At 38.8% G+C, this 12,514-nt stretch overlaps 2 protein-coding genes across 3 annotated transcripts; both read right to left on the bottom strand.

Moving 5' to 3' along the window:
* Nucleotides 1–2: 2 nt before the first annotated feature.
* LOC109629084 (phosphatidylinositol 5-phosphate 4-kinase type-2 gamma-like) lies at nt 3–6,651 on the bottom strand. 2 transcript variants are annotated; one of them, XM_020086561.2, is made up of 10 exons: nt 6,362–6,651; nt 6,163–6,260; nt 4,871–4,967; nt 4,250–4,399; nt 3,433–3,579; nt 3,118–3,156; nt 2,109–2,222; nt 1,763–2,018; nt 1,525–1,628; nt 3–1,390 (listed from the first exon to the last, which is right to left on the bottom strand). In XM_020086561.2, the coding sequence occupies exons 1-10, from the start codon at nt 6,482–6,484 to the stop codon at nt 1,310–1,312; spliced, it is 1,209 nt and encodes a 402-aa protein (XP_019942120.2). In that variant the 5' UTR covers nt 6,485–6,651; the 3' UTR covers nt 3–1,309. The 2 variants fall into 2 exon arrangements, with proteins under 2 accessions (XP_019942120.2, XP_069394692.1); XM_069538591.1 differs by having other exon boundaries at nt 930–1,390; nt 6,358–6,494.
* Nucleotides 6,652–8,871: 2,220 nt separating this feature from the next.
* LOC109629076 (insulin-like growth factor-binding protein 6) lies at nt 8,872–10,455 on the bottom strand. The gene is made up of 4 exons (XM_020086555.2): nt 9,986–10,455; nt 9,424–9,452; nt 9,215–9,334; nt 8,872–9,128 (listed from the first exon to the last, which is right to left on the bottom strand). The coding sequence occupies exons 1-4, from the start codon at nt 10,320–10,322 to the stop codon at nt 9,024–9,026; spliced, it is 591 nt and encodes a 196-aa protein (XP_019942114.2). The 5' UTR covers nt 10,323–10,455; the 3' UTR covers nt 8,872–9,023.
* Nucleotides 10,456–12,514: the final 2,059 nt, after the last annotated feature.

The raw sequence follows: 12,514 nt of genomic DNA on the forward strand, positions 1-12,514 counted from the left end.
AATGGTTTTGTGGAAATTGAATTTAATACACATAATCAGAGTATTATTACAGATAGTACATTCTTCAATATAAGCAATGTTTTCAATGGCTTTACCTTTTCATTTAATAATCACATAAAAGATTTTTAACCATTTGATTTTCCTTTTGACATACATCATGTGCTAAATATGGATGCTAACATTAGTCAGGTTGTATATAGTGCTTCATTTAGTCAAAACTTTAATTTCATGTAAAGGTTCAGTGTGTAAGATTTAGGTGAAGCGAGTTTTGGGCAGAAATTGAATATAAAATAATCCTAGTGATTTTTTCACTGGTGTGTTTCATCTAAATTGTATGAATTGTTGTTTTCTTTACCATAGAATGGGCCCTTTATATTTACATGGAGGGGGGTCCTCTCTGTGGAGGCTGCCACAGTTTTTTACTGTCGTTCAAACTGAAGTTCACCACAGGTTCTCTTTCATGTTGGGAAGGGGAGGGTGAGATGAGCAGTATTCAGCTGCAACATGCAACTTCACCTCTAGATGTCACTAAATTCTACACACTGAACCTTTAAATCTGCACTTGACAACACTAGATGCAAAAACTGCAGAGGAATCTGGATCAGGGGACGGGTCCAGATTTTTTTTCTTTAACATTGTGAGATATTTAAAGATTTCTCAGAGTATAATTCATAGATCTTAATGGGAAAAAACAAGCATATAGGGGACTGACATTTATGAGGTGTGGAATTTGGTGCAACTCTAAATAAAAATGTAGAGAATTTAAATGTAGTTTTGACTGTTGGGCCTTGGAGATATAAACTACTGAGTGACATTCTTATTCCTAACAGAAACCCTGTAGAATTGCCCAGATAGCTCAAATCATTTCTTTATGCCAAGTGTTGTTATTGATAAAGAAACATTCACAGATCAATATTTAAAAGCAAAACAGGAAAGCAGTGGAGACTGACTAAAGGAAAGCTGGATGGTTTAGGGCCGAACATGCCAAGAAAACATGTTTTTCTTATCACCTGCTCCCCCGGTGGCCACTAAAGAAGACACTTATGATAGAGGTGTTAACTTAACACCTTAAATGGTTTCTGCAAATCTGTGAAAGTAAAAACAAAAGACAACAGCTACACTTTCCTTCCAGTCTGCACATTCCACTTCTTCACTCAAACCACTACCACAATGTGGACACAGTGCAGAATAACATGGTTGGTAAATAAAAGAGCATATTAATCATCTAATGGTGAAGTTTCAATGTTGCCTGTTGTTGATTTGATTGATTGTATGATGGGACTTCTCATTAAACGGTGTGGACTCTGAGCTAGGCAAAGATCTTGGTGATGAACTCTCGGAAACGTTTGGCATACTGCTCTGGATGAACTGTGGAGATTTCTGCTCCCGCCTGCAGAAAACACAAACAGAGACACAGAAGATAGGAGGTGAAGAAGAAAGTGAGAGAAACCTTTTACACTTTGCAGGAGAGAGAAGTAAAGCGAGCGTACGAAGCAATCCCTTTACACAACCCTGATCTCTCACCCCGTGTTTGACAGCCTTGGCAGCATGAGCGGCTTTCTTCCTGGTGTCGTACTGTGTCAGCACGTCAATCAGGCCCATAAAATACACCTCTCTCTGGGGCGCACCTACAAGGGAGTGATTCACAGCATCGGGTGGGTGATATCGATCTGCACGTATACAATCTGAACTGCTGCAGCCCAGTGTGAGGTGAGATTGGGATGTATTAGAGCCTAGGGATAGCTCAGCTGTCAGGACTCACCTACAGTGCTCTGAATGGCATACACATCCACATAAGGGTCAAACTCCCCAGCACCCATTGGTTTGAAAGAGTTCATGTAGCCAGCGATGCCCTGAGGTGAAGCCAGGCCATTTTCATCCTCCTCTTCCTCTTCATAGGGAAGCCCTGTCTCCTCCTCCTCCTCCTCCTCCTCCTCATCCTCCTCCCTCTCAGCCCGCTCTACATCATGGATGCCCAGCAGCAGACTGTAGTCCATCATCCTCATATGCACCAGAAACTGCAGACACACACACACACACACACACACACATTCGTCATATCAAAGGAAAACTATGACGGCATCCATCCCTCAGACTCTCCTTCTTACCTCAGTGTCTCTGTTGAGTTTGTCCATGATCTTCTCTTTCTCCTCTTCGCTCACATAAACCTTTTGCATGTTATTCCTGAAGTCCACATCCTTATAGGTGGGCAGCTCTTTCACCTGGAAACAGCAGAATGAAGCTCCCATTCTTGTGAACACAATATCTCAAGATTGCCAGCAGGGAATTTTTTCAAATTTGGTACAAACGTTCAGTTGGACTCATGGATGAACTGATGAGAATTTGGAAATGGAATGTTACCGTGACCTTACAAAACACCTTCTTGCCTTGTGAATGTAACATTGTAGGAAAACCTCTTTGTATTGGGTTCAAATGTTCACACATTTGCAGCCTTATGAACATTGGGAATCCTTTTAAATTTGGTGCTAACGTTCACTCACACTCATGGATTAACTAATTATTTCAAACTACAACTACAAATTCTAACCAGTTGTCACCTGGACTCAAGGATTAATTGATTTGATTTCAGTGGTCAAGGGTTACAGTGACCTTGTATTATTGTACATATTATACAATATATAATACAAGGCTTTGATGATGTTTTTTCACATCAGTCGCCCTATTTCCAGCGACATAAAAGCCAAATGATTTAACCACAAAAATTGTTTTCCATACCCACACAGTTGGAAACAATCAAAGATTCACCACAGCACTGCAGTTCTATAAACTCCCTCCATTCAAGCAATTCTTTCGCAGCAGGTTAGAGTGAATCGTTCCTCTCCACTGTCTCCATGTTCGTGCTCATTGTGAGAGCTGTTAGGATTTTCTCTATGATACTGTAAGGTCTGTGCCTTGCTTTGTCGTATTGCCTGAGATAATCATAACTTGAACACACTGCACAATCACACCTTCAGAGAGGATGTGGAGCCTCAGAGGAGCCCTCAGCTACAAACGCAGGATCTAATTCATTATCTTTAAAAGGAATCAAACAGAGCAGGCTGATATGAATATTGAAATATTTTTCAATTGATTAATCTTCACTTAGCGAATACTCACCTTCTCTTTAAAGCTTGCCTCACGAGACACCAGTGAGCCCTGAGGAAAGATAGGACAGTGACTGATAATTATTATCCTGACTCATCAATCACAAGCTCCTGTAACATGATACGTTAAGGAATTACATAAATTCAAACAATTAAAGGTTCTATGTGTCGAATGATTTACTGCAACAACAGGATATTTCAAGTTGGATCATTTAAATCTCTCTGGACAGCACTTGACTGTTGACAACACTCAATAAATTCTGATGAGGGTCTGTTGCATAAAGAAATCTGAATCCTCATCTCGCTGCACGTCTCCTGCAGGCTTTACCTTGAGGTCGTACTTCCTGTGCACATGCAGTCTGTGGCTGAACACATTCCTCATGACTAACAGGTAGGTGTCCTCGCTCTCCACTGTGACTCTGTACATGGCCAGGAACTGAGGGAGCAGGGTACTCCCGTGGCAGGTGACGATGTGCTGGAAGAGAACAGCAGTGAATGAGCGATGAAGGAAGTGTGAACACAGCAGCGTATAAATGAAGGTGCTACCGTGTTTGGTTAAATTTTAGATGATCCTTCATTGTCCAGGCATAAATAAATAGTTGTTCGACAAAAGGAAATTCCTAACTCAAACACCCAGAGGAAGTATTTACAACTAGGGGTGCAAATTCACAAGCATGTAGGTGACAAGCTCCACATTTCTGCCAAGGTTTTACACTAACAAGTGGTGGTAATGAACCAAAGAACACAATGAGATGCCAAAAAAGGAAAGGAGAGGACTGCTGGTAGGTTAATATAACCTGTGTAACAGATAATAATCAACAAAAATAAAAATCTTTATCATTTCATTTAGTTATGAATAATAAGGGATTTATCAGGCCATAATGAAACCAATAAGGACTTTTGGTGATAAAACTTATCTTTCTTATATCTCTGTTTGTTTCATATATGAACTGGGATTTATAATAACTTTACACTTTTAATACAGGTAACAAAGTGAAACACAAATGTAATTCACAAACAATCAGAATGAGAATAATTATAATGAATAAACAGATAATAAAAGATCTACATGTAAAAACAAGGGCCCTGGTCTTGTATAATTACTAGTCAGAGATTTGATGGTTGTTTAGATAAGAAATACAGACCTGGTGATACTCTGAGAGGATGTTGTGCATTTCCTCCACCTCCTCACTGGAAATCTCTTTAACCACCAAGGTGCGGTCATATGATGTCAGCAGCATGCCCACACTGTGCCCCTCCTCATCTTTGAGGGGGGGACAGTGGGCGAGAGACACCTATTGGTGAACAAGAGGAGAGCAACATTTTCACTGAGCCCCTTTATATACATTTTCAATGCAAATATCAACCTCTAGATTGAGCTATTTTTGTTATAATAATAATAATCATTCGCCTCACAGTGATCAGTAAAATCTTAAAAATCAGTTTTGAACTGATGCTTGCAAAGTGATGCGACTTTTCTTTCTTCCAGCTTCACAGTCTGACTTTAATCAGCACATGGTTCAAAGTGCACACACGGCCGCCTCATGTGATTGTGTGCTAACCAAATGATGACTCTCTGTGTCACCTGCTGCATGCAAATATCACACAAAGCAATTCAAATTCAGAAAGCAACACGTCAATATATGTAAAACAAGAAACTGTTGGGTTCTTTAAAATAAAACAGATGAAATATTAAATGTCCTGAGTAATTCTTCATTTTGAATCTTTTTTTTTTTTCATTTTCAGATTCAAGTTTACAATCTTACCCGGTAATCTTGGTCCTCGATGCCAAAGCGCTCTCGCAGGTTTCTGAACACCTGTGGACAGTACTCTTTGAATTTAAACTGCCCAGGTAGATTCTCTCTGAGGGAAAATAAGAACCTGCTTTAATACATTTTAAAAAATGGCACATTTTGTATCTTCTTGAATTGAAACCATGTAATGTAATTCCCAGTTTAAGAACTATATAAGACACTTGATAAGTTATAATTAGATACATTGATTTTGTGATGTTGGGTTTACATTCATGTACTTGTGTTAGTAAAGTAATGTACAGTCATGTGTATCTATAGTTAGTATTTGGACTGTCAATAGTGTATGTAAATCTGGATGAGTTGGAGTGTTATGTGTGATCAGGGTAGACGTTAAAAACTCAGCTTCAGCTTAAACCTTTTCAGATGATTTACTTTTGTAGTTGTTGGCCAAATAATGTATTTATCTTATTTATCAATTTTTTTCCTAAATACAGTACAAATACATGTGTAGTAAAGCAAGATTTTCAAATCATGTTATGAAATCAAGTGTACCTGCAGCTGTTTTCTACAGCTGTTTCCATAGTTACTGGCAAAATGAATAAAATCTGTTCAGAGTTAGTTACTACATCCCAATTACTTTTGTTATTGTTCTCTGTGTACAGCTGTTGCCCTTGACTAGTTTTTACATTTAGTTTTTGGGAAGAAAAATGAGTAAAGCCTGACCAAGGCAAAGAAAAGCATACAGTATATTCTCTTTCTTCCCAGCTCCGTTTATAAGTCTTTACACAACCCGGATTCCTGAATGGATTAAGGGATTATTGAATGCCACTCAGTTTTCTACACTCCATCCTTATAGAAACTGAACCTCGTGTATTTCACAGCTTTTATAAATAGTGATTATTTTCTAAAAGAAAAAACATTTTTTAATGAGTTCATCAACTTCAGTTACTTTATTATTCATCCTGCACCAATTGATATTCTGTTGTTACACAACTCGTGGAGCGGCTCATTGGATGGGAACTGGGTGCTGCATTTCCACAACTACATTCTTCAGTAAAAGCTGAAGAATGTAGCTTATTTCTTTATTTCATCTTTTTGGCTCATGTTAGAATCATTGTTTGTGGTCATAGCTGTAGCTGTGGTGGTGTTAAAGGTGTTTTGATGGAGAAACAACAATTCATACTGGGGTCTGCAGTTTCTGATTTAGCACAGGCAGACAAGTAAATCACAAGCAGGCACAGTAATGTGTGTAAATGACAGGAAGCAGTTTGAGGTACAGACACACAGCTGAGTGGAGCACATACTTGTTGAAGAGGTGGTTGCTGACTTTTATTTTGGCGCTGGCCTTGAAGTTGTCAGGGAGCAGCATGACAGGCACAGGCACCTGACTCAGCTCGTTGATCTGGATGTGAGGAGCATCGGGGATGAAAAGCTGGTCAACATATTCACATCAATAATAATAATGAACACATGTTGGAGTCAGTGAGCAGCTCACCTACCTACCGAGTGATTGACTCCCCACATCAGGACGCTCAGCACAGTCTCACTGGCTCTGAACACCTCCACCTTCTGCTGCACAAAGTGCTTCTTCTTGGTCTTCCTCTTGGAGGCGCCGGGAGAAGACATGATGTCACAGGTATCCGTGTCTCAGTGGGTGAGTGAGAGAGGACAGGGTGTGTGTAGTCATCTGTGGAGCTCTGTGTGTATGTAAAGTAAGCTTAAGTCCGCCCTGTGGAGTCAGCGCTGCAGCAGCCTGGAGCAGAGTAGAGCTGTGAACTCAACACCTACTGGAAACAAACAGCATGATGGTGTTTGGTGGATTCAGTCTAACAACAGTGGAATCAGACAGAGCCATGTCGCTGTGATGAGACAACAGGCAGAAATAATATGTAGCCATTCATACTTTAGAACATTTTACAAGTATCTGTACTTTACTTAAAGGTACAGTGTGTAGAATTGTGTGAGATCTAGTGTTGAAATTGCATGTTGCAGCTGAATGCCCCCTCTCCTTCCAAACATGAAAAAGAAACTGTGGTAGCTTCAGTTGTCACAAAAACTCAAAGGTGTTTAGTTTGTCCAGTCTGGACTAGTGTAAAAAAATATGGCGGCCTCCGCAGAGAGGACCCCCTTGATGTAAATATATAGTATTTAAACATTATATAAATATAAAGGGTCTTTTCTGGGGTCAAGAAAACAAAGATTCATACGATTTAGATGAAACAATCTATTGAAAACATCATGAGGATTATTCTTCTACATTAAATTTCTGCCAATAGTTCCCTTTCACCTAAATCTTACACACTGGACCTTTAAGTACATTTATTTTCAGGTACTTTTCACTTTAACTCCACAAAACATATATAAGAAAATGTCAGTACTTTCAACTCTACTACATTTTTACAAAGCCTTGTGTCACATGTTCACATTGTTTACATATTTCTAAATGCAATCAATAATGAAAGGAAAGTAGTTAATTGATCCAATCAGAGTGGGCAGTTAACATTAGACCCCACCTCCTTCAATGTCAATAGGTGTCACCTGCAGCAGCAGCATCACTGGTGAACAAACACCTCACATGTATTTAGAAGAGGCTACACTGAGACTCAGCCTTAATGGTGCAGTGCACTGTTGAATCAGGGAATAGATTACACTCCACAAGTACTTTTGCTAATAATATTTAAGAAAGTACATACTTACTGTACTTATACCCAAAAGGTAAAGTTAATGTGGTACTTTTTGAATACTTCTTCCAGCACTAGCTACTTTAGCATGTTTGTGGCAATTCTATCACATTTGTAGCTATAATCATAAAATCATAATTTCACAGCTCTAAAGATATATGACAATATAGGAGTGCTCTAATAAATTGTACTTCTATAAAATTGTTGTTAGTGTTGGTTTTTGTGTGAAACTACATCACACTGAAGGCTTGTGGTTCTTTAAGATGACAGAGCAATAATCTATAGATCAATATATAGATCAGGTCTATACTGATATCAGTGTTGACTTGAGTTTTGAGTAGATGTCCATATCATGTTAGCTCATTTGAAGTACTTATGAGGAGGAGGAGGAGGAGGAGGAGGAGGAGGAGTTGAAGGATAAAAAATGCAAAGATTGCAGGTCAGTCAAGCTAAACAGTTTGGTATGTATAAATGTAAAATGTATATAAAGATGGAGGACATGCCTGCTACCCAAAAGTGAAGCCAAAGATTCTCGGCCAACACCTGGTGGTTGGCTGTTGTATAGGTCATAAATCCCTTCTCATAAATGTAAATGGATGGGTCATTTCTGTCATTTTATCTAGCTCTTATCACACTGATGTTTGTTAAAGTTGATGTTTCTGATACCTCTGGTTTTAATTAATTATTAATTTTTCTTCTGTTTTCTTCTTCTTCTTCTTCTTCTTCTTCTTCTTCTTCTCTTGTATTTGAATTGGAGGACTAGATACATTTACTTTGTGAGAAATCTTAATTTTATTTTTAATAAAATATCTATTCAGAAACTCAAAAAATTGAAAGGTTTTCTTAAAACTTCCTTGAAAATAATGCCAACATGTGCATTTGTCTTAAAAAACATTTCTTTTCTTTTTTCAAAAGAAATCTCTTGTGTCTGCTTTTATTAGCTGGTCAACGTATATGGTAGTAATATTAACATAAATAAAATATCATATACAAAGTAACATAAATATAATAATATCTATATATTATATACAGAAATACAATTACAGTGGTTTCAATGTAATATAAATATGATAAACTGGGTGCATACAAAATGCCAAATTACACCTTATGTATGGTTTATATATCTAGTTATATAAAAACAGGTTTCTAATTGTAGCTATAAAACTTGACATGAGATATTTATGGGGTTACAATCTTGAACTTAAAAAGTAAACTACTTGAAAATGTGCAAAAGTTTCTGCAGAGTTGTTGCAGAGTTAAATGATCAGGGAGAGAAAGATTGTCTCAGCAAAGTCTTTCTCCAAAGTAATAAATCAGATCAATAGAACCTCATTATTTTCAGCAGAGGGCGCAAAGAGACAAAGTTACTAAGATTTTGAAACAGTTCTTCTTCATCGTTGGAAAGCTGTTTCTGGCTGATGGAGTATGAACCAGTTCCTCTGTGTGATGTTCCTTCCTCTTTATCTTCCTCTGCTTCAGTCAGCTCAGCAGCTCAGGCTGCCTTTCTCTCTGGTGTTTGTAGAGACCGGCATGCCGCTCTCATCCACACACCAACACTTTCCACGCTGCTTCCCTCGAGATGACCAGCACTGTACAAACACACAGTGTAGCTAACAGTCAAGCTGCAAATACAACCACATCTCTGTTAATGGGATTTGTTGAAGATTGAACTCACCTGCTTCTTTCTGAAGAAACCACGCTTGTCACAGTTGGGCATGTAGATGTCATGGTTTGACTGAAATAAATGTGCATCAAGACCTTGGATGAGTGTTGTAAGCAGTTTTCGACATGGAGGCTGGAAGAAGAGTTAAACAGGAACATTTGAGTGTGTGACTGATTTCAGCTCAGTGATTTTACTGTTTCACTGATGAAGAGGATATTTACCTCATCTGGATCCACAGTGGGAGCTAGATCTAGGATCAGATAAGGACATAAATAATTGCACAGATCACTCATAAATACAACAACATGATGTTCATTTTACTGTGATGTCTGCCTTTTATTTTTTAAATATCTCCTTGTAGTTAGTAATTATTCAGATTTCTGGTCAACTATTCAACTTAGGTAGTTAATGGCAGAAATAATATTAACACAACTAATTTGTGCGTATAGAATTGTTATACTGCTTTCACTGAGCCACAAAGACATGTTTCATGTGACTTAATTTTACATTTCACTATGTCTGATGTTTTTATTTAACAGCTTGTGCAGGATTGAGCAGCAGAAGAAACCCAGTGTGTAAAAATTGGTGTTCAAATTAGTTTTCTTGACCTTTTCAAACTCATTATACTGTCACAGAAAGTTTAGCTCTATATCTATTTGTTGATTAAATGTGAAATGGGATGAGATGTTAGAAATCCACAGCTGTTTCTCAGCTAAACTGTTACTGTGCTTCATACCTTCCCTCCCATCCCCTTCCAGACATGAGGTGCAGTCTGAAACTTACCTGCAGTGTGGATCTTCTCCGTCTGGCTCACGCCGCTGGCATTGCTGCAGACCCCTCTGCCCTCCAGCAGAGCTCGGAGAGGCCTCGGCTCATCCTGTGGCGGTGCACAGCGCAGCCCATGGGCACAGCTCTGAGTGTAGACTCCACACAGGGCTCCAACAGCCAGAGAGGTGGTGTTTAAATCCACCAATGGCTGACTCTGTGAGGGCTTTCCTTTGCAGCCAGGACATCCTCTGGAGCGTGTGGTCAGCGGCACTGGGTCTGACAGAGCCAGCTGCAGGAGGAGCAGCATCAGGATGTTGAAAGAAAGAAGCATCTTACTCTGAAGGTTGTCCATTAATGGATAATAACAGTCCAGTCTCTCCGGTTTCCTATCCTACTCTGTTCCCTATTTTGCACTACCTTAGTGAAGTTCCACTGACTGAAGTTTGCCTGTGTCTGAAGGGTTATATAATTCCCTCGAGCAAAGACAAAATGATAATGAGGCTGACAGACAACACTGGCGGCAGCTTTTAAAGAGCCTTGAGCAGAGGGGGAAAGGTAAGGGAGGGTACGTGATGGAGAATGTTAGCTTTCTCTCTCTCATTTCCACAGAGCCGAGCACACCCAGTTTCCCTATCTGACACACACACACACACACAGTCTCACTCACGTGTGCTCATACCATTTGTTGTCTGTCATCCCACAGGATAGTAATGTTTTCTGTGTTGACATAAATCACATGTGATCGCTGTGTTCACTGCTCCATTGCTCTCTCTCTCTCTCTTTTCCTCACTGTGAAAGACATTTATATCCAGAGGTGACGCTTTAATGGGACAAACTGATTTCTCTGCTCGTGTTTTTCAAAATTGTTCCTGGTCATCAAAAATTAAATTTATTATTTTCATCAGAATGTAGTAGAATTTGTCTTATAATCAGTCATTAGTGTTTTAGGTTCAGAACTTAAAGGTCCAGTGTGTAAGATTTAGTTGAAAGGGAACTATTGGCAGAAATTTAATGTAGAATAATCCTCATGATGTTTTCACTAGTTCTTTTCATATAAATTGTATGAATTGTAGTTTTCTTTACCCCAGAAAAGCCCTTTATATTTAAATACTTCATATTAACATCGAGGGGACCCTCTCTATGGAGGCGGCCATGTTTTTTACATTAGTCCAGACTGGACAAACTAAACACCTTTTGAGTTTTTATGACAACTGAAGCTACCACAGGTTCTTTTTCATGTTTGGAAGTGGGGGGTGAGGTGAGGGGTGTTCAGCTGCAACATGCAACTTCAACACTAGATATCACAGAATTCTACACACTGTACCTTTAAATCACTAACACAAATTGAATACAAAAGTAAAACAATCAGCATTGGTGGAAGAAGATTTATTCGTTATTTGAAGTAAGCTACTATATGCAGCCTAATGTTTGTTTTTTAGAATATAGGACAAGATGGTGAATTACCCAAGATTTGAAGGTCTTTTGCACAATTTAAGTTACCAACTACCACCAGATGTTGGCAGGTGTTAGCGGCCACCAGCAGATGTTAGGGACATAACCTCATTTGTCATCAAATGTTTTGGCCTTTGGATATAATATTTATCAATTGAAATCTACACAGAATGTTGGACAAGAGTATCAGGTCTGATTTCAGGGTGGTAGTGGCAATATGTAATGGGACTGTAAGCTGTTGGCCCATGTCCACCAACATTTCCCAGTCTCTGGCTTGCTCCTCTACTGACCACTCCTGGTCAGTAGAGGAGGCCTTCTCTGTCCTTGTTCCCCCTTGTTGACAAATGTTGTCTATTGAACTACGCTCAATGTTTTGGATGGAAAGGCATTGGCAGCAGTTCTCTTTGTTTCAATGGCTGCTTCAAGGCATATGAGTACCTGGTTGTGTCTCCACATGTACCTACCTTGGGAGAGAATTATTTTATAACCGGTGAGGATGTGCCTGAGGGTAACTGGAGTTGAGCATAGTGGGCAGGATGGGTCTCCAATCAGCCACTGCTGTAGGTTTAAAGGTGAGGGAAGGCATCATAGATTGCTCTCAGCAGGAAGCTAATCCTGCTTATAGTAATAGTGTCCAAAAAACTAATAATAATAATGAGGATAATGATGATGATGATTGTCCATAATAAAATAATAATTACTTATTTATATCGCACTTACCAGAGCATCAAAGTGCTTACATGAAACAGAACAACAGAGCTTAAAAACAGAACACATTAAGACAATAAAAAGATGTTAAAACAATAAAATGTATGACAAAAACTACTGTAATTTTACAATAGAGGTAATTCTACTTAGAAAACCGAATTCCATGAAATTTTTAAAGCAAATATTTTACTTTTTAGTGGACTTAAGTTATCTAACAGCTGTCATTACTAGTTACTCAGGAGATTGTACATACAAAATCTATAATAGGTCTGTTGAATATGATTACACTAATCATACACTACATAACAGTTTTTATCAAGCAAATGGCTCAACAGCAAATCATTTTGCTGCAGCACTTTGCAGTTTATAATGAGCTGACAACAT

This window comes from Paralichthys olivaceus, chromosome 2 (assembly GCF_024713975.1).
Source record: "Paralichthys olivaceus isolate ysfri-2021 chromosome 2, ASM2471397v2, whole genome shotgun sequence".
NCBI classification, from domain to species: Eukaryota; Metazoa; Chordata; class Actinopteri; order Pleuronectiformes; family Paralichthyidae; genus Paralichthys; species Paralichthys olivaceus.

Bases quoted from the DNA above. Each gene is read 5' to 3' on its own strand.
- LOC109629076 (XM_020086555.2), bottom strand. From the start codon at position 10,322: ATGGACAACCTTCAGAGTAAGATGCTTCTTTCTTTCAACATCCTGATG. The intron at 9,453-9,985 runs GTAAGTTTCAGA...ATCTGATCCTAG, and splicing joins GGAGAAGATCCACACTGCAG to ATCTAGCTCCCACTGTGGAT. The intron at 9,129-9,214 runs GTGAGTTCAATC...GTGTTTGTACAG, and splicing joins GTTTCTTCAGAAAGAAGCAG to TGCTGGTCATCTCGAGGGAA.
- LOC109629084 (XM_020086561.2), bottom strand. From the start codon at position 6,484: ATGTCTTCTCCCGGCGCCTCCAAGAGGAAGACCAAGAAGAAGCACTTT. The intron at 4,400-4,870 runs GTAAGATTGTAA...GTTCACCAATAG, and splicing joins TCGAGGACCAAGATTACCGG to GTGTCTCTCGCCCACTGTCC. The intron at 3,580-4,249 runs GTCTGTATTTCT...GTTCTCTTCCAG, and splicing joins TCCTCTCAGAGTATCACCAG to CACATCGTCACCTGCCACGG.